The sequence below is a fragment of the Xiphophorus couchianus genome, chromosome 3, assembly GCF_001444195.1.
Source record: "Xiphophorus couchianus chromosome 3, X_couchianus-1.0, whole genome shotgun sequence".
NCBI classification, from domain to species: Eukaryota; Metazoa; Chordata; class Actinopteri; order Cyprinodontiformes; family Poeciliidae; genus Xiphophorus; species Xiphophorus couchianus.
In genome coordinates this window covers 9,780,901-9,803,088 of record NC_040230.1, presented here as the reverse complement: position 1 = coordinate 9,803,088, position 22,188 = coordinate 9,780,901, and the positions used below count along the sequence as shown (strand labels likewise).

The window sequence follows — 22,188 nt, the reverse complement described above, 5'->3', positions numbered from 1 at the left end:
ATCCCCTACGCCACCACGGTTTTCCTTAGGAACTGAGTTTGTCTGGAAGTTGGAGAAGATTTTGGTACCATTCTGAGCTAACATGGTACATCGTACATAAAATAACTTTTATCTACAAATATTTACCTCAGTTATAAGAACCTGTTTAAGGTCTGGTTAAAAGTTGTTAAAGCAATTTTTTCCCCTCATACTTTAATAGCCAAGTGCCCAGTAGCAACCAGTTTCTAATATCACATATTTTAAATGTTTTTTTTGTTGTTGTTGTTTTCAGTTTGTACAGCCATCTATTCATGTGTTATAACCTTCTGAATCACTGACTGTCTGCATGTCATTGGAAAAAATTTAAATCTATGCAGGATAGATGTTTAAAATACAGTGATTAATATCCTCTTTCTATACCCTTTAAAAGTGGTTTAGCTTCTCTACTCATGCAAAAATATTGCTAAAGGTGAAGTTAAAAATCAAACTTGGGCATTATAGAAAACAGTGAATGATAAAATAAATTCACATGAACTTTTGCACAGTCTAGCTATTAACTTATTTATCAGCTAATCCTGTTTGATAAAACTCAAATCATGTTAACCTAACTATAAACATCATTGTTGTTTACCTGTACAGAAACAGAAATGTCAAATTTCCACATAATTTTACAATATTTAATAAGGTTTTCCAACTGTTAGTTTACATTTTTATATAACATCAGTTTGTTGGAGAACATAATTGTGCTCTTTAAACTTAAAAAACCTAAATATCAAACAACTGAATTCATTTTGTTTTTATAGTCCTTGTGCTAATTATAAAACTTATTTCTGGTTTATGCTATATTACTAGTGTAAAGATGGAAAGAAATACAAATTATTAATAAAATGTATACATTTTTACTTGACAAAAACATCCATCCATCCATCCATTTTCCGTGCACCCTTGTCCCTAATGGGGTCGGGAGGGTTGCTGGTGCCTATCTCCAGCTACGTTCCAGGCGGGAGGCGGGGTACACCCTGGACAGGTCGCCAGTCTGTCGCAGGACAAAAACATTAAAATCTTATTTATTGTGGTACCCTCACAATGTTTTCACTTTCCTGTTATTTATACTTTATGAATTATATGTAATATGGCACTAAAGCTAAGACTAAATTAAATTAAAAATATAGATATTTTTTTCCCCAACTTCATGAGACAACAACTGGTATAAGAAAGATTTGGTATTTCTTTCCACAAGGATTTCACCCAATATAGGGGAAGAAATTTAAGTTATTGACCAAAGTTTGCATTTAAACTGGAGAAAGATTTCCAGTGATAGTTGTGTAAGATCATAATTTACCTCTGTTTGCTCCTTTTTCTGGTTGAAATAATACATTTGATGTCACCCTGAACGTTTGTCATCGAGTTCAGTGGATGAAGGGTGCTGACTATTTTGACTTTAACAATGATTTTGAGTCACAGATTTCTGCTTTCAATCATCTGTGGGGAAATGCCAGAGTAATATATTTTGTTTTAATGTCCTATAGCATTAATGTTCTGATGCTTACGTAAAAACAACCACAAGAAATGTGGATCATTAACAGACTTTAAATGTAAAAGAGGAAAATGGCATTGTTCTGTCCTGCATGTTTACAATGTTCCTTCAAAAAAAATGTATGGTGTCAGATTAATTAATTTAATAGCTGGTAGGGATTTTTTTTCTCAAAGTTTTGTTTCAGATTGTAATCATTGTGGGGGAGGAGGAAAATGAAGCTGTGGCTGCAGAACACAAAGTTGTAAACCCAGTCAGTTGAAGCAGCCATTCTTTGTTCTTCTGACACAAATACACCCAAGGTGGAAGTCTGCCTCTTAATCTGACCCATACATGGATGTCTGCTGAGAGTTTTAGCAGATCCTAGAGGAGAGCAAAATTTACATCACACAGGCTTCGTGAATCAGACAGTTTGTTTGTTTTTTGAGGTGTTTGTGATAACCGAATCTTTCCTGGTTTGTAATCCAGAAACCCTTCATTTGCTAAGAGAAAATCTGAAGACTCTTGTTTGTATAATTAATGTGCTCCTCAGCTTTACTTCAGCTTGCTGTGGATATTATAGCACTATAAATTGGTGGGAACTCTGTACGTTGTTGCACTGAGCAAATTTGCGATGACGCTGTAATATAATCTTGATATATTTTGTTATGAAATCATCCCTGTGCAAACTCAACTAATTTAGGTCATTACAATAAAAATGGGAGAGTGACAATTATCGGAAAATATACAGAAACGACAACAAATCCTGTATGGTTTAAAACAAATTAACATGCTTTGATCTTGTACCTTAGGGGGCTTTTCAGGCAGAACTGAATTTATTGCTGTTTTTAAATGTAACAAGCTCCTGAACTTTACAGCCTCTCAAAATCTCTTTATTCATCTTTGAACCTTTCTGCTGAGTTTCTTTTTGTTCATGTTTAGCAGTCTTGCAAGACATATTGCACATCTATATACGGAATATATTGCATATGCTTATCAGTATGTTCAGCTGTTTGAATTAAAGTTGAGGAATTTTGGGGTTATATTATTAAATGGGAGGGAACTAAAGCTTGTATGTTTAGATTCCATTTATAAAATGAAATGTTCATGATTAATTTCAATGATTCCAAAGACTTTTGTTTTAAACAAAAAAGAAAGGAACAATATTTTCATACTTTTCTTTTTCATACCAAATGCATATTTTAGGCAAACATTCTCAGATATTTTACAGAGTTATGTTTGGTGCAAAACTCCTTTATTCTGAAGCCATAAAGCCTGTATTAGAGTATATTTGACTGTGTTCATAAGCAGTATAACTTCTTGCTTTGGTTAAACTAAAGGTAAACAATCTGTGTCTGCTTCTCTATGATATGATCGCTTCCTGTTGTTGATGTAAACACTGGATGTTCTTCTACTGTGGCGAATTGTTTCAACTTGTTGCATTCGTCATCTCTGCCTGAATGGCAAAGCAACACCAGCATTAACCTGAGCTTCTCTGTTCTTGCTTATGCGTCTGCCTTCATGCTCATCATGTTTTACACGTTCAAGTGCTTCATTAGAAACCATTTGTTTTTCACCATGTGATGTCAACGTTTTCTGCTTTTATAAATACGTGTGCAATGCATTAATTTCATGTACAAGAAGCTTCACGTTTACTGTGACTCTGTCATTGTACGTTTACTTGAACAGTGAACTTTAAACTTTGTTTTAAAAAGAGAGTGGTGAAAAAAAAAAGATCAACTCAGCTCACTGTTTGAATTTTTTGCTGAATCACAATTTTCCTAAAGATAAACTGCTTTCTTGGGTAAAGTGAGTACAATCAGACCCACAGTCTAAGCAATAACTGTCTTTAAGTCAAGGTCACTCTCTGCGTGTGACCTTTTGTGGAGATTTGTTAACTCATTATTATACTTTTGTATCCCATGCTGTGGAAAACAAATTTGTTCATGCTTTTTTGTCAGAAAAATATTTTTTCTAACTTGAGTGAGTACAAAATGCAGTTTTGAAATAGTAGTTAAATGATTGAAGAGAAACATCTGTCTAAACCAACTAGTGAGAAAAAACCTGGCAATTAGTCTTTTGCATCACTGTGAAGGAATTTTAGCCCAATCCACTGCCTCCACGTTGAAGAGTTTTCAACCAGGAAGCTTTCAACTGTTTAAGATCACGGCACAACATCTCAATCAGATTTAAGTCTGGACATGGACTAAACCTCTTCCAGCAAAAAAAGAAAAATTGAGCCATCGATAAGCAGACGGCCTAGTTTGCTGTAGATCGTTGTTCCACCAGCGCTTGAACTAAAAGTCTGAAGTTCATGTCCAGACAACTAGCAAAGCAGCCCAGATCATCACCACCATGTTTGACGATGTTCTTTTTGTGAAATGCTGTTAATTTAATGCCAGATGTAATGTGATCTGCACCTTCCAAAAAAATTCACTTTTGTCCTGCTTGTCCCCAAAATATTATTACAAAAATCTTTTCGATCACAAAGACTTGAGCCATTGTTAAGCAATATTTTAGTAATTATGAGACAGACTTGTTAGTTTATTTGTTTTTTCATCCATGGTTTCATATTGGATGCTATTTTTGTCCAGCGTGTTTCTTATTGTTGAATCATCAGCTCTGACTGATGGGTAAATGCGTTCTGGTTGTACTTCTGGGAGGCCAGTCTCTCCATTTGTTGATCATGTCTCGTTCTGGGGTTTAGTGGAGTCAGAAAGGCTTTAAAATGCTTTTGCAACCCTTTCCAGCTTAGATCCTAAAAAAATTATGGTTAATCACGAATAATTTCTGACTTAGCAAGAGATCAGTTATGTCTTCACACAGGGCCTTGTTGGTTTAGATAGCTTCTACTCATTAAGTGATATTAACTTTGAAAAGCTGTATTTTGCTTTTGATTACTTTTTTTCTAATTTAAGGATTGGTTCGATGACCTGAAACATTTAGGTGTGACCAAAGGGCCTAAACTTTTTCAAAGCTCTGCATCACTTATTTGACCTTTTTCCTCCAGGTTTTAAAGATACAGAGTGATGTAACCTGCATTACTCTGCAGTAACGCCACTTTCAAAGAGAGTAAACTTGGTGTTGAAAACCTTTTTCATAATTTTTCTGCTTGAAAGCATTTCATCACCATGAGCCACATGCATTCAATCAACAACTTTTTGATTCACATTACAGATTATTACTGCAGTTATAACTGATGGGATTCACTGTGTAATCCACTCTTGTATGTCATCATCATAACAATGTCTGTACTGTCATTACTTCACCATCCAGGGATTATATTCTTTCCATGTTTACTTGGACTTTCTGCATTTTTCCATATCTGATTCTGTACAGTACTCTTTTACACAATGCAGAGCACTTTACTAACCCTTGATCTAGAAACACTGCTGTTGGGGACAGCAATAAAAGGCTTTAATTTAGGGTAAACATTGTGCATCAGGCGACACATTAGTGGCAAAGGAATGTACTTTATGATGGGCCTTATTACAGGATGTGCTGACTTTAAAGAAGCTGGGATGTAAAATCTTAACAATTATGTTATAACTTGATGTCAGCGTGAGTTAGATTTACATTTTAGTCACATTTTCTTTCTCTTCATGCCTTACATTTTTATTATCTGCTGTTTAATTGAAATATTGTATTGAATAGATATTTTTTATTACATATCTATATGAATAGGAATATGTTGTACATAAAGAAACAATATTATTGGAAATTCAATATTTGATGTGTAAATCAGAGTCAGACTATTTAATGTGTGCACTTTCTTGTGAGCATCTCTCATCTATTCATTGTAATGACCACTACAACTAACAACGGCCCTGCAAAGTATGTCATATATTATACATTAAAGTTTAACTTTATAACAAACTTGTGTCTCTTGATGGAATATTTGTGATGACTCAAACGTGTCATGTGTTTTATTTATAAAGCAGCAGCTTTTAAAGAGTGTAACATTACAGAGAATAATAATTTACTGTTCTTAAATTGATAACTTCAACTTTTTGTTAAATGGGGTTATGTGGATTAATTATGCATAATCTGAAATGCTGTGGAGAAGAAATGGAGCCCTAACTTGAATATTAGGGTGAAAATTACAGCTATCTTCAAAAAACTGAGCGCTCTCAAAATGGTTTGACCTGCGTCCTTATCTGATTTATATGAAATCACGTGTAATTTTGTCAAATGTGGGATTCATGTGGGGTTAACTATTTTTTTATTCTTTCACATCATTCTTTGGATGTCTAACTTGCATTTTTTTTTAAATAACAATGCACTCCTAATTACCCTTAAATATAGGAAGAGTTTATTGGTGCTTCCACATTTTCAAGGTATCCAAAAATCAACATCTCTGCTTAATAATCTTGAAGTTTAAAAAGCACAATTTATTCACATGGTAACACAAAGTACTTTAGCAAACACATTTAAAACTCTAATTACATAAAAGTAATAATAAAATTGTAAGAGAAACTTTAAATTGCAAATATAAATCTAAGACACACGATAGACTAGCTGATAAAGTATTTTTTGACTTGAATTGCTTGTGAAGAGTAAATGCCAGTGTAATCCACACCGGTGTTTGAAATACATTAAAATGCCAGCAGATGGCACTATGCAACCATAAAAACCACCATCTGCTTCAGCTGCACAAACTTCTCCAATTTTCGCCTTTAATCTCACAGAGGGATCATTTTATATGTGGAACGTGTTGTGGCAGGTTTAACTGGTGAGCTGGGAAGGAGATCCAGCCTTTCTTTGGCCTCATTCCATCAGTTTAATGGCGTGTTTGCTATTGCCTTCCCTCTCATTTACATGGCTCATATACCTCGTCTTACTGTATGGCTAATTGTTGTGTTCTGGCTTTAAAAACCTCCAGCACTTTGGCTGATGTGCCTTGCAAGCGAGTGTTCTGATTTTCAGCTTCAGAAGATGTGCTTTGAAAATATTTGGTTGCACAATAAGGATGGTTTTGATTATGAATGTGGTCTGAAGAAAAGTTGCAGCAGGACTGAGAGTAAACAGCAGTTTGGAGTTAGATTTCTATAAAAAAAAGAAAAAAGGAACAGATAATTGAAACTTGAGGAATGTGTCAAAGGTGAGCTCACTGTTCAGGTCATGTTTACTTCTGTTCAGTGGCCTCTCCCTCAGCTTAAAGGAGTAATGCACATAAAAGAACATCATTAGAAAATCTGAGAAATCTGGCAGTGCTTTCATCTAAATTTATTGATTTAATCAATCTCAGACAATTCTGTTCAAAGAAAACTTTAAAGCACCAGCATCTAACCATTCCTTAAAACTCCCATTTTTTAAACTGCAGAATATTTACTTATATCAGTTGCTTATCTACCATAACACAGATAAACTGAATATTTATTTGATTCCAAAATTTACAAGAGTAAAATAATTTCTTATGACTTTAAAAGGATTAAAGTTTTTGTGCGGTGCATACGTGCATAGTATTCTCTACAAAGGTGCACAGAAGCTTGAAGTCACCCCAGTTTTCTTAACAGTTTGTTTCCAAGGTGCTGGAATTTTTTATTTCAAAATCATTTTTTCAGTTTTTTAAAATATCTTAAAGTTTACAGTTTAAACTTTAAGATATTTACACATAAGCACTTTAGCTTATGTGTATTTCTTATTTTATGTGTATTTCTTGTCAAATCAAATGACATTTAAATTAGCTCCTTGTTTGTTTTGTGTGTCTTTATGCATTGGTAGAAAACGGACTAAACCATTTGGTTTAGAGGCATTTCTATTTAGTTCGCAGAACTAAATAGAACATAGTTCAGTGGCTTAGCTAATAAATAAACAGGAATCTAACAACTGCCTGCAGTGCATTGAAAATGAGTGAACAACTTTGATTGACATTCAGAAATTCTTAAGGAAATATTGTTGATGATAATATGACAAAAAATGTCTGACGTTTAATGACATGTAGGCAGAGGAAAGACTTTAGCCACTCAACCTTTCATGGCTAGCTAAGCTGGATTGGTGGCATCAGCTAACTCACTCGTTGGTTACCAAGCAACAATCTCCTGAGTAACTTGCACAGCAGCAGTTTCAGATTTTGCCAACGTCCCTCATGACTGTTTAAAAATTATTTTTTTAAATGGTGTAGAATGAAAACTATGGATAAAACAAGAAAGGTCATCCCACTATTTTGACAGTGTAGCAGATATTTAAAATGAATAAAAAATAATCAATATTTATTAATATCAACAATTATCAATATTGACTGATATGAAACATTTATATTGTGATAAGCTTTTCAGCTGTATCATCCAGCCCTAACCTTTGCACATTTCTGCATATTTTTATAATCCTGTATCAGGTTTTGCGCCACAGTCCATAATTGATCTCTTCATCCTCTTGCTTTACTTCCAACATCCTGCAAGGCCACACCTTTAAGTGTCAGGAAACATTTTGCAACAGTCCTTCAAGAAACAACTGGTAGGCATTGTGACATTATTGATCTGGACACACGGGAACAGGCCAATGCATCTCAGCCTGTTGTTTGATGTATTACAATGAGCAGAACACAGAGATGGACTTTTCCATCGGCTTCTTGGTTGTTGAATAAAACATCAGGGTGAGTTGGAAAAAAGGATTGAATGTTTGAAGACAAGAGTAGAACAACAGGGTCTTACAGGACACCGTAAAATTTGTAGGAAATGTTTTAGAGATAGTCCGCTGTTTCAGGCATAAAGGACCAACTGAGCGGCATTATGGTAACTTTACACGTTCTGACTGTCAGTGACTGTAAATGGAAAAACACACTCAGTAGAGAGGGTGCACAGTGACAGCCCCTGGTCCCCTGATGCATTATGTCTGTGTGAATAACTCTGAACTGATAAACCATGAGTTGCTCTGATAACAAAGCACAGTTGAGGGATGCATCCTTATTAACTGCTTGAAAACATTATCACATTGCAGCGCCAGATTTTGCTCACTGTGCTTTCTGCCAAAATGATTTTCGTACATGAAAAATCAGGGTGCCGGCATGTTGAGCAATGAGCTGACAAGGATGCGTTCTGTATGGGTGTGTGTGTGTGTGAGTGCAGTCTGCCATCACAGTAAATGGCATTTTAGCAGCAGAAGCAAAAAATGCCGTCAGAGTAAATGTGAGGTGGATGAGAAAGGGGTTTTGTGAGGGACATTTATGTGTGCAAACCATTTATGTTTTAGTGAGAAAGCATCCATGCTTTGGTCTCACCCTGGTCTGTTGGTAGCAGTGACACTGTATTCCCTGCCTCATCCATCCTTGTGATAAACTAGGCTGTCAATGGCCAGCGAAGCTCCATGCAAGAGCAATAAGTGGACTCATGTATAACCTGGCATTTTGAGAAACCCCAATTTGATGTGTCTATTAAGCAAAGGCGGAACACATAGAATTGCATTTATCTGTGTTTCACTGATTAGTATTTTTGTGGTCTCTATTTTTTGATATCTGTGCATTTTCTGAGGATACCCCGGCCTTCCCCTGAATCGCAAGAACACACAAATAGCATCTACCTTAGGAATAGCCAAAGTGTGGCCCCGGGGGCAATTTGTGGCCCTTGGACTGATTGTTGTTTTCCCTGATTGCAATTCAAGAATGAGACAAATTTAGCCCCTACAACTTCTCTTAAGGCTTCCTTAAGGGTAGGACTCATTCCTGCAATACCTGAAGCTGTGTTAATCCTGCAGTTCATGAGTAGCAATCAGTCTCTAAACTGGAAAAGGCTGACAATGTTTTCCTGTCAGTTCTACCTATTTCTATTAGTGGCAGCCTCAGTGATACATCCACAGAAATGGCGTGAGGTACACCTTTTTCTAAAAGCAGAGAGGTTAAAGGTTCACTTGTATTTCACATCATGTGAACTCAGTTTGATTGATGCACAAACAGCCATGCCTCCACAAAACCAGTCAGAATCGAGGAAATCTTCTTGGCTGTGGGAAAGCTGTGCAGTCCCAGTCACACAACCTGGTCCTTCTGATGTCAGCAGCAAACACAATGAACCTACTGAACACAGGACACCAACACATTGACACCACCTGCAAATCTAATTTAGGGTGCAGCTGACTGATAAATAGACTGTTTTTCTTCACTTGTGCTCATTTGGACCCTTACAATGAAAACCTGGGCAATTGTCCACATTACCCATGGTAACTGGACATGTCATGTCACTGCATGTGACATGACATGCTGCAACAACAACAAAAAAGGATAATCACACGTAATTTGTGGTTTAACAAGAGGGGCAATGATGATTTGACTTTGACTTTATTGAACTTAGTGAAATAAAAGAATAAACAACATTATATACAAAGAAATTAAATTTTAAACAAAAGAACAGTAATAAACTATATCTACATGTTTAAAGGAGCGGGTAGAAATATGAAACTTGTTTTTGTACCTTTTGCTCAGTTTTCCTAAAATCCTGAATGCCTACATGATCTGCTTGTAAACTGCAGAATGCCTCTTTCTGGAGAAATTATGAACATTTTAAATGAATTCAGGGCCAGTTCTTCTCAGAATTGGAGCCAGCGCAAAGTGCCTTTCTCTGAATACAGACTGTCCTTTTCTCACTGATGAAGCTTGCTAAATGCTTCATAGATGTATCTCCTCTCAGGGGAAACTCTGTCAGATCTGAAACTAAAAAGACTAATTCAACAATTCTGCCTTCTTTATCCTCTTCTGTTCTCTAAATTACAGACACCCAGCAGACTGACTCACTGATGGGCTGCGCTGAACAATGGCTCAACAGTGAAAACACGGAGTCAAATGGAATACAAATTGCCTTAAAGTTAGCTCAGACTAAGATAGATACCTGACTGTGACAAAAAGGGAGAAAGAAAATGCCAGAGGAGTTTTTTGCCTCGTTAGATGTTAGTCAGAGCATTTCACTTGAGCTTTTTTTTTATATATAGAATATGCTAAGATCTCTTATATTTGATTTTTAACCAGAAAGGGATTGTTTTAAAAATGATCAAGTTAAAATGTGGAAAAATCTGTTCGCTTGGGTCACAAAACATTCCTCATGCATCTTAGACAATCCCATGGCCATCAGTGACACTGACAGTGTACATTACATGCTGTAATTATTAAGACGTTGGGTGGCTTCCAGGGGTTAGATGAAGGATATGGAATTCATGTTCAGTTCAAGGAAAATAAAAAAAGCCTTGATGTGCCCGAAAGCTTGCTGCTTTTAGAGGCATTACAGCAATACTGCTGTGCAGGCGGTTTGCTAATGGACAATTTATCTGCCCATCTATCTTATTTATTAGTGAGAAAACACTATGTTTACAGTCCCCTCTCTGTTCTCCTAACACAAATATGATTTAAACACACGCAGATTTCTAATTCTGTTGTACTCTTTGGCATAAACATTGTGGGCTGCTCAAACCATTCAATATCATGATTCATAGTGCTCAATCTGAGCTTTCCTAAATTTGAGTTTAAACGATAAAACTGGACAGGAGCCCTAGCACAAACTACATGGTCTTTTAAACGCACTACATGCTCCTCAGCAGCAGATGCTGGTTTATTGATGGAGATGTTGGTATGCAAACTGCAGAGATAAAATGTAAACTCAGTTGATGCTTAGTCATACTGATTATTTTAGGTTCTCACTCATGCCTGAACTATTTAAATCTGCAAATAAAGGCTATGTAACGAGACCTACAGCTACAGAACCAGCAGATGAAATTATTTTATTGTGCACTGAGAAGTTGGAAATCAGTATAATTATTTCAGCTCCACATCTATGAGCTCATATAATTTGTATTTTCTTAGAATGCATCATCTGAATGTTAACTTTAATTAAATGTAATTAATATACACAACATGGAAAAAACCACTGAGGCACCCTTGTTTTAAGGTTAACAGTACACAGACTCCTTATGTAACACTGTGGAAAAATAAAAAGCATTCAGGCAAGATATCAGGAAGATCAATTTGAACCTCCACCTGTCTGGCTCATTCCTAGGTAAATTTACACATGTCCAAAAGTGCCAAATTCATCTGTTTAAGCATAAGTTAAACAGCATGGGCAGATCAGAACCTGTGTCCTGTTCATTTTTTCAGGATTCCATCCAGGTTTATCCTGAACTTTCACCATCTCCTCTGTCCCTGTTTCTTGCCTGAATTTTGGTCTCATTTGGCTAGAACACCTCCTTCAGCATGTTTGCTGTGACCTTTAAAACACTATTTAAAACTGCTTTCTTTTTCACCAAAGGTTTACCAAATAATCGGTACTATATCTTCCTTTACGTTTGTGATGCTATTTGGTTTCTAATGTTCTCTAACAAGCCGCTGCAGACTTCAAAGTGTTTTATACCTTATTGAAATTACACTAACTAGGCTGGCTTTCTGTAGCCTTTTTTTTTTCAATTAATGTTTATTTTTGATTGTAAAGAAAGGTATGAAGAACGCCGAATACAAATGCATGCCACACTTTTCAGATTCTTACTTGCAGGAAAGGGGGATGGAGGGTACTAAAATGATGTGCTACTTTATAAATGTGGTATATCGCAGAATCTAATTAAAACACACTGAAAGCTTGTAGCAGGAACAGCAATGGAATGTAAAGAGGCGAAGGAGGTACGTTTTTCTGTTAAATGTAGACGATATAAGACTATAAAAAAACACAAGAATTAGAATTGGTTTATGAAACAAACCTATTCAACCAATATCAACATATATAAAGAACAATAGCTATAATTGGGAATCCGATTGAATCTGAAGGATTTAACTGTAAATTTCTCTAAGGGGAACAGGTGCTGCAAATTAGGTGATGTCGGGTCACATCCGGTTCAGCAACGTTACAGTCTTGGACTTTTCGCTTTCTTCGTGCTCTAACAGTGTTTTATTGAGATAAGGGTTTTTTTTATTATTATTTGGAAGACGTCTTGATATTCCAGGTAAGTGTTTCATCTCATGACTGGGATGTCGTTTTTGTCGCTGCTCATACTGACGCACTGATATTACGATTTTAATCAGGGGCCGAAACAGCTGCGCAGAGTTTGAGTTTTTCAAAAATAAAAGTAACAATAGACTTCAAAAAAAAAAAAGACGATTTCAGGCAAAAATCTAAAAAAATAATGGTCTTTTACTGTCTAACTTATATAGTTTTGATCGATATTGTGTGACTTGTTATACCAAGCGTGCATCTTCCTTTTTATTATGGCGGATCGCAAGCAACTTTAAGGTGCAAATTCTATTTTTTATGTGCATACTCTATTTTTTAAATTGTGTATGCTTTCCTTAATCAGTAAATGTCCACTATGTTTCCCAAACACGCGTCAAGTTATTCTTCTTTTGTACATTATTGGCCAATGGCAAACAAACTTAAGATGCATATACTCCCCCTACCGGACTGGAAGGTGGACATTTGCGTTAAGTGTCATGTCTCCCGTTGACGTTATACCGGCTCCGCCCCCATGCGGAAGTAGAGCAAACATTCGACAAACATAATGTAGGCTAAATATTGTTATATTGGCAGGGGTAGTGGAACCCGACATTTTTTGAGTCACTTTTGCTTTACCAGCTAACATTGAGGAAAAGATGACAGGCAAGAAAATTCTGCTACAACAGTTCTATAAGGTTATTTGCAGCAAACAACGTTAAAACTCAAGTCTTTAGCATCCAGAGAAAGAATGATGGGCACAAAGTCTCATTGGATGTGAGCGTGAAAGCTGTGTCGGGGGAACATGTTGCATGTACAAAACAGGTGAGTAATGACTTACAGAATTGTGAAAATCTACCTTCAGGAAAATGCTTAAAAATAAACTGTATCAAAAAGCTGCTTAAATGTAAGTACCACAGTTACTGCAGCAGGTGTTTCCATGCTGCCATAGAGCTACCATGGAATTTACACACATAAAATCAAGGATAACTACCTTCACTTATTGATTTTTTTATTTATCCTTATGATAAAAAACCCGATATTTACTACCAGTTACCTTTGTGCAGACGAACATGGGGTAATTGCTGTCGATCATAGTTTTATTCAACTGGATATGAGGTCGGCTGCAGGCCTTGATCCATTTCTTGCAGCATTCCAGATTCCGTTTGGGTTTAAAAATGTAATAAATTGTATTTTGCCCTCTACATGCTCTGGGTAATGGCTGTTGGGATTGCATGTTTCCTACTGACAATGTAGGACTGTCATTTCCTATTATTTTCCTTGAAATCTCTATGACCACTGAGTGTTAGTTCCCTATATTGTACCTGTAATATACTGCAAAGAAATATGGTTATGCAAATATCTACCAGCAGGATGTCACTCAGTCATATTGGTTCTGTTAGGGGTTCTATTCAGAGGTGGCTAGAGAAGCAAAAGATTGCACTCATGTTAGAATTCTATAATGTAAACTGTATATTCCAATTTTCTTGCACAGCATATGTGCACAATACTTGGTTTTGGTTCCTTTTACATGAATTGCTGCCACAATGCAGAGAGGCATCGAGATGATAAGCCTGCAACAGTGCTGAGGTATTAGGGAGGCCCTGATCACCTTGATAGTGCCTTCAGCTTCTCTATTTTGTTCGCTCAACAATACCCAGCTTACAAATCAGGCAGCATGATATCATGATCATTAAACCAGGTCATGGTACTTCTGGAAACTTGGGTTCTGTCACTCCAGTCCTCCTCCAGACTTTGAGACCTTGATTTCCAAATGAAATGAGGAAAAATCATCTGAAAAAATGGGGCTGCACAGTGTCTTATCTAGAATTGCTCTGGATAGTGTTTGAATGTTATACTGTACATGGGTGATCCTCTGGCTTTCAAAAATGACTGTTAGAGTAGTAAAGTGGTGACAGTGACTCAGAAAGAAGGGATTCAGCTTGTAACTAGTGGGTTGTCAGTTGAAACCTTCTCTGTCTCAGGGGAAGACACTTCACCTGCCTTGCCTACTGGCGCTGGTGCATCACAGTTGTCTGTCTGTCAAACTGCCCTGGAGTAGCTGTGGCTATAATCTAGTAGTTTGCCACCATGTGTGTGTGAATGGGTGAATGTAGTTTGAAGCATTTGGGGTCCTCTGGACTACATAAACTGCTATACAAATACAGGCCATTTGCCATTTACCATAACTGCTTACTTAACATTATTCTTATCCTTAGGTATGTGTGTCAGTGCACAGTATTGTCTTCCTGTGATGTATTGGGGACCTCTCCAGGGTGTACCCCAGCGCTCGCCCGATGACTGCGGGAGACAGGCACCAGCTCCCAACTCTAGGGAAATAAATAATGGATAGATAAGATTACTTTGGACCACTGAACAACAATCCAGCCCCATTTTCGCCTTAGCCAGATACTATTGACGTTTCTGATTCAGGGGTGGCTCAACACCAGGAGTGCAGCCCATGTTCTGCATGTGGAGCCTCTTTAAGCACTGACTTGCACTGCCATCCATGGACTGATGAAGTTATACTCGCTTTTTCTACCACATCTTTTCTTTCCACTTAACTTTCTGTTATCAACCAGCTGTCAAGTCAGTAGTCTTCCTTATAATTGTAAAGGCCATAAAATTGCTTTTACAGGTTTCTGGACTGATAACTATTTTTCCTGTTGCTTTTTTTTTTTATCAACAAATTGTTGGGTTTTTGTTAGCTGAAGCCACATTTCTTAAAATTTACATGAACAAACAGAACTATCAGCCTATGTGCTGAATCTGAATTAATTATACTTTTTAAATTACCGTTACATACTGCTATATTTTTTGGGGGAAGATTTTATATGTACATTTTAAATTATATCCATATAAAAGTATGACTGTCTCCATAATTTGTGAAAAATTTTATACAGTTGTAAAATGCAGTTAGAAGCACGGCAGGCATGTTACACGGGTATGAAATGGTTTGCGTGGGTACGAAATGGGGCTATGATTTACCAAAGGGGCGAATTGACTCGGAGCTAATTAAAACATCATCGGTTATTTATTTGTTTTTATCATGCTGCCTTGCTGATGAGACAGACATCTGCAGCAGATGCAGACATCTCCTCTTCAGCTTTTCCAGGATTAATCAGGCTTGTTTTTTCCTCAGTAGTGTAGATGTCATCCCAGCACGCAGAGCGGTTCAGACCTCTCTCATTTTCATCAAACGGATTAACCGTGTTGTGATAAGCCGCTGTGAATTTCCATCAAGAAATCAGACCAGCCCACTGGATTGTCGCGCAGCGGACCATTTCAGCTTCACCCCCCCCCCCCCTCCTCTTCCTTATTTTTCCTCTTCTTCACCCTGCCCGCACTATATGTTACATTTTCAGCCCTCTCCTCTCAAATTTCGACGCAAGCGGACGTCCGCGGCACAGCGACGGTGCGCAGCACAGAGAGCGGAGCGAAGCACGGCAGGCGGCGGGCACCGCGAAGCGACGACGCGGCAGCAGCGGCGGTGGCAAAAGCTCTCTCTCTCCCTCTCTGCCTTTTGTTGGATACTGACACACTGGACGCTGGATTTGTTTCTCATAGGGATTTGGATCGAGACTCGGGATAACTTCACATGGGACAAAACCCGCCTTCTCTCACGCCTGCCAGCGATTTGTTTCGCCCGGCGTGTTGACGACGGCAGCGGAGTAGAGCGGAAAAACCGGAGGCTGCCGGAGGAGCGCAATTGACAGATACGGAGACATGCTTATACACGCGTTTCCGTCCACCAGCTGATTGGGGATAGAGGCGAACAAAGCGGCGTGTAATCTATTTGAAACAACGTGATATTGTGAGCTGGTAATGCAGAAGCGTGGGTCTGCTGAAACGGAGATCGGGGAAAGATGCTGTGATGTTCGCCTTGCACCGCAGGGCAATGCGTTGTAACGATCTGAACGGCGTGGAATAACGCACCGAGCCACAACTTTGTTCAAAGGCCTAACAATCGTTAAATTATCTCATTTAGTAGTGCATTTATTCCTGGAGCCGGTTACTTAAGTTTATATAGCTTGTAGTGTTTATAAACGCAGCCAGCCCTAAAGCTGTGTTTAAAAAAAAATAAAAAAATGATTTGCAGTATAAACCCACATCCTGCTCTCTCTTGTTGCCACTAATACGACCCAGAGTTGCTAATTTATGTAAAACCTAACTGTAGGTGGAGTCGGGTCTAACATTCGCGTATGCAAATCCAATCGATAGTGAGATAAAACCACTGGGGGTGTGTTTGGAGTCCAGCATATTTAGTCTTTATACCAGCTTGAAGGCAGCAGAGGCGCTGCTACCAAAGCACCGTGTGGTCTACTGTAAACCCAGCGTAAGCCCAAAGGAAACTTTCAATGGTTTTTCGAAAGTTGCCCGGTGTTTCTGCATCGGGCATGGGCCTGCGCCTGTCCCAGAAGTTCGTTTTTTTACTCTTCCTCTCGGGTTTGGTAACACTGTGCTTCGGAGCCCTCTTCTTTTTGCCGGACTCCGTCCGACTAAAACGCATTTTTCTCTCAAAGACAGAAGTCCAGCCGGTCACCGTCGGCTCCGGGTCAGAGAACGATGTCAGGGAGCACCTCAAAAGACCCAAGGAGCCGGAGCATACGAGGGGCATGACCCCGGGCAAAGGAGAGACGAAGAGCCGTAAACCCTCTGTCTCCAACGAAGCCACTGAGGAACGGATGGCAGGGGGCAAAGCTCAGGAGGACCTGACCCTGTCCAGGTCCAAAGCGGATTCCTTGATGGAGAGAGTCTCCGACGCTGACCATGATGCCAACTCGGATACTTTTAATTTCAAGAAGTTCCAAGGATGCCTGCTCAAACCTGCGCTGGGACGAGACAGCGGGAGTACGGCAGACCCCAAGAACAACGACCGCAGGGAGAAAGTTAAAGAGGTGAGGAGGGGTGGATCTAAAAGTTAAATATAGTCCTCATGCATTGTTCTGCCAAGATCTGATGGTAGTTGCAATGGTTTAATGTAAAACAGGAAGTGAATTTGGAGTTTGCATTGATCAAATTTTCTGATACAGGTCTGGCAAAATAGCCTGAAGGGAGATTTTCTTGTGATGTTTGTTCTGTATTTTTAGTTGGCGTTATGCACACTTTCAAAATGTACAACATTTTCAGAGCATGCACCAGACTTACAGCGGTGGTACAGCTGTCTGCCTTCTCCTAATGCATGAAGACACAAACCGAGGAAAATACATTTCCAGTGCGGAATATGATTTATCTGACAGTCTCATTATAGAAACTATGGGACAGTTCTCAGCTGAGCTGCTGTCAAACAGACTAAATAATTCCCTCCGTCATATCACTGTCCTGACATTACCCAGAGCTGATTTTTTTGGTTTCAGATACATTTCTGTCAGATTGCTCCTGATGAAGACAAAGAATGGTTAAATATTTTAGTGACTGAAATTTCTCGAATTTAATTAGACCAGGAATTCTGCAAGAGGAGAATAATTAATCTTTTAATTTCATCTCTTATCAGATCTATATGGTTTTTGTTGTAGTTTTCAGTGAAAACATGCTTCATAACGTCAATCCTGCGCTGTGCTGTAACACCTCCATGTCCTTTATGCAATCGCTTCGAAATGATGCGACTGTTTGCAGTGACGTTCTGGCTTGAAGCTCTTTTAAGTCAGCCTTTGTTGAGCCCTGTGGCACCAATAAGGGCTCCGGAGTGGGAGCGTCTGTAGATCTCACATCTGTACCCACTCAAGGCAACTCATGGCAGTGAGAAGAGGTGGAGGGAGCGGGAGGCATGGATGGGGAGGAGTGCGATGGAGGCTAGTGGCTGGCGAACACTCTCAGATGGGTTTCAGCTTTGGCATGCGACACGGATAAGTCCTGTTGTCACTCTCTTTTTCAGCTTGGTGTCACCCTCTCACGCTGCTCACATTCTCTCATGCCTAGAGCTGATGTGCTACATGGTGATGAAGGCGTCAGAGGACAAAGGGTTATTGGCCCTGGTGCCCTGAGCTTCACTGACTCATAACTTCTCTCGCTGATGCTCTTTCAAGTAGATATCAGATTGGCTGATCTGTGTAGCTAAGTGCTGCACAAGGGAGTAGTTAGCCCACCATCCTGTCATCTAAATACTGATGCACAATGTTAGTTGTTTCCAAAACTAGAGCAGGCACACAGAAACCATATGTGGTTTTCTGCTTTTTTTTCTCTCTCCACCCTCTCCAGTTTGTCGTCTGTGGTGCAGCCAGCTTCTGCTTTCCTGGAGGCTTACATTCATGCTGCCAGCACTTGCTGACACATTGTAAACTTTAACATTGTCCAGGTCTGCAGTTGTAGTAAAAAAAACCCCAAAAACTGAACCAATACAAACAATCTTTTCCTGTTCCTGTTTCAGCAGTTCTGTGTAAAAGTTTTGAGCAATGCTCTTAGTTTTGTGTATTTTGCTTCAACGTGACAAGTTTTTTAAAATCATTTTTAAAAGTAGTTTATAGCAGTATTTCTTCAGGCTCTCTAGAGATTTTTTAAAGTTTTCATTTGGACTTTTGCTGCCCTTTCAGTCTCCGGCTTTCCTGTTTCCAGAATAATGGTTTTTTTTTTTTTTTTTTATATCTTTTTTTTTTTAGCACCAATAAAGGAGACTTCAAAAGTCACAGGATGAACCAGTGTTGGTATGCAGGGACAACTGAGCATTGAAAAAAATGCTTAGTTCTTTCACAAGAAGTTCGTCACAATGACACAGTTAATTCCCAATTACTGACATAACTTCAAAAATACTTTATGAACAGTGTGGTATGGAATTGCATTAAGTCTAATTATGACCAGAATTGGCAGAGTTTTAGCTTTATCAGCCCTGACTGATGACTGGTTGGAAACTGGATGAATAAATGCATCCTATATAAGAACTACAAAGCTGCTGGAAAAACACTCTTCACTGTGGGTGTTGCTGTTGAATGACGAGCCAAAGCTGGTCATTTTCAACATCATTGGGTTAAAAAACAAACGTATAAGGTACTATTTAAAAGGAAACTGTTTTGTATGAAAGATGAATGCATGCCTGTGGTACATTCAGGCCATGACAGAGGGCAAGACTTTCAGAGGACAACAGAAAGGCCAATAGAGTACAGCAAATATGCAGTTTTATCCTTTTGATCATTTAAACTCTGTTTACAAGAAACATATTGTATTTGATAATGTTGGTGGCATTTTGATATAAAGTTAATGCAAGGTTCTACATTCTTTAAGAAATGCTCACAAGGACTGTTTTTCAAATGCTAACTGCGCTACCTGCAAGTATAACAGTCTAAAGCCTCTTTTAAATGTCTGCATTTTTTTTAGCTTCGAAAGAGAGATTGGCAGGTCAAATCCTTACCAAAACTGAATATTGGAAATTGGCAACAACAATTCTGAGTGGTTCATCTCTAGTTTTTTTTCCAAGACAATGATTGATAAAGTACATTTAGCTGAAACTTACGTAGATGATCAATTAAAGGTTGATGTATCTCTTGGATTCTGGGTGAGATCTTTATAGCATTTTTAAAGATCAGTCTCTGATAGACATGCTTTTTAAATACTGCATATATCCTGTATTATGCTCTCTAGGTCAGATAAAAAGAACTGTGCAGAAAATTAGTTAAAACTGCTAAAACTGAAAGGAAAATGCTGAAAGACCCTCAATGCCAGGAGAATTGTTGATTAAAATCACATTAGGAGATCACAAAAAATTCTTGACTCCTTGGAAGTAGACTTTCAAAAAGAGAGAGACATTGGTGCACAGCAGTGAACACTCTGTGAAGCCTAAGCTATCATACAGAAGTTATAAATATTTTATTGTTGTACCAGTTTATATTGTCTTCAGCTAACCCATCACTGTAAATGCATTTTTTGCTCACTTTAATGGAATGTTAGAGAGAATGTTACCCCCCACTGCAAGCCAAGAGAAAGGGGCTGCTCCGGCCCACTGAAGGCTTCAATTCCAAAACTGTGAATGGGCATCGTTTCTCCGAACTGCCAACAACAAGAAAGCAGACTCCCCACATTCTCCCTCTGTGTGTGCATCCACTGCCAAGATGGGGTGAAACGAGGGACAATGACCATGTGATCACACATCACTAATGTTAAAAGGCAGCCCTCAGGATACCAGCCAATACTCCCAAAGTTGCCAAGGTGCTGTGTACCTATTCCAACAACTGCCTGCTAAAGTAATTCTCATCCAAAAGTCCCCAGCAGGATAAAGATGGGAGTCTTTTTCATACAAACCCCTTTTTGTAATTCTGTGATGATTTTTTTTATTTAATTTTTTTTCTCGCTGTGTTGCCTGCACTGCTGCCTGAGTGGCTTTTCTATAAGAAGCTGAGCAGCAGGAATCTCACCACAAACATGCACGCCGAGAGCAACAGAAGGCATGCATATTTTGTTTCGGGTGTCCTTTAAGCTAAAACTTTGAGTACTGAAGAAAATGCAAAATGCAGAGATGGAGTGGGAAAAACTGGAGTAAAGAGTCTGTCTGAGACTGTTGAGGGCTCAGTGGCTTGGAGGGCTGGAGCACCTTCAGAGTGAAGCCTCCCTATCTCTCTCCTCTGCTGGTCTTCACAACATTTCTTACATCAAAAGGGTAATGTGCATCTAAAAGCCGTATCTGTAAAGCCGGCGATTTACTCCTCTCTTCGTCCACTGACTGCTTGACAGAGATATGCCGACGCAGTCGAATGAGGCCTTTGCTTGAGGAAATTGGAATGTACTCTATGCCATGGCTCCAAAAGGCGATGCATATGAAAAGAGAGAAGGTAACACAGAGGAGGAGATGGAGCTGACAGCTGAGATCTGCAGTGAGAGGACAGACCCTCTGCAGTTTCTCCTGGCACAGCCTCCTACAGTGGAGCAATAAGTCTTCAGGGCTCCTTTGTCCTGTTTTTGTGCTCACACTTGCTTAGTCGGTCAAGAGCTTGGGGATAAACGTGGAGTTGTAGATTTACACATAGAACGGTTTGCTGCAGCTGCATTTTTGTGTAGACTAAAAGCAGTAATCACCTGACTGACGGATATTTGTGTGGGTGTATGTACATAAACCAAAGTAATGAGCTGTATATCAGTTTTACTTTTTTTTTTTTTTTTTTAGAACTGATGCTGTTCCCAGTTTTCTTTTTATAGACAGAAAACTTCCAAGTGATGGTTTAAATATAATTCAAAATACAGTAAAACTAACAGTCAGTGGACACCTATGATTGGTTGGCTCTCCTTGCCGATACATTTAAGACATTCTGACACAACTCTGGTGAATTATTATGATTAAAAGAAATCATTTATAACAAAGTAATTCTGCTCATTCATTTCAGTCTTATTTCATTATGTTTGTCTCTGTAACTACGCTGTACGATATTGTAACATCTTACGATGGCGTTTGTGCTAAATATAAAAATATCAGTTGCAATATGTAGCTATTTTCTTTCTTCCTCATATGCGCATCATATATTCGGTGACCTTTTAACAGTTTGGGTAACGTCACTTCTGTCTAGTGTGAACAGCAGAGACTCTAAGTAGTTAAATATTATATTAGCTTTAAAAATGCAATTTCATAACAGCTGGAATATATTAGCCAACAATCATTGGATTCCAAGCAGTCCTTTCCAATATGAATGTTGCACAAACCGGTATTTTGATGATGATATATTGACGATACAGCCATAATCTTGAAAACTTCAACTGCCAAATAGTTGTTTATGGTCATCAAGTAGAGCTATGCTTATTTCATTGTTGCCGATTGAAAAAACTGTCATTAATTTCAGAGTTCTTCAAAAAAAAAAAGGAAATGTGTGAAGAAACGTATGTGATCAT

At 38.4% G+C, this 22,188-nt stretch overlaps 1 protein-coding gene across 2 annotated transcripts in view; it reads left to right on the top strand.

Moving 5' to 3' along the window:
• Positions 1-15,721: 15,721 nt before the first annotated feature.
• The window catches only part of LOC114141878 (mannosyl-oligosaccharide 1,2-alpha-mannosidase IA), a 208,692-nt gene continuing 202,225 nt past the window's right edge, over positions 15,722-22,188 (top strand). Inside the window, exon 1 of one of the 2 annotated variants that reach the window (XM_028012751.1) lies at positions 15,722-17,282. In XM_028012751.1, the coding sequence (XP_027868552.1) occupies positions 16,743-17,282 (540 nt within the window). In that variant the 5' untranslated portion in view covers positions 15,722-16,742. The remainder of the gene's footprint in view (positions 17,283-22,188) is intronic. The other variant, XM_028012752.1, reaches the window with a different exon arrangement.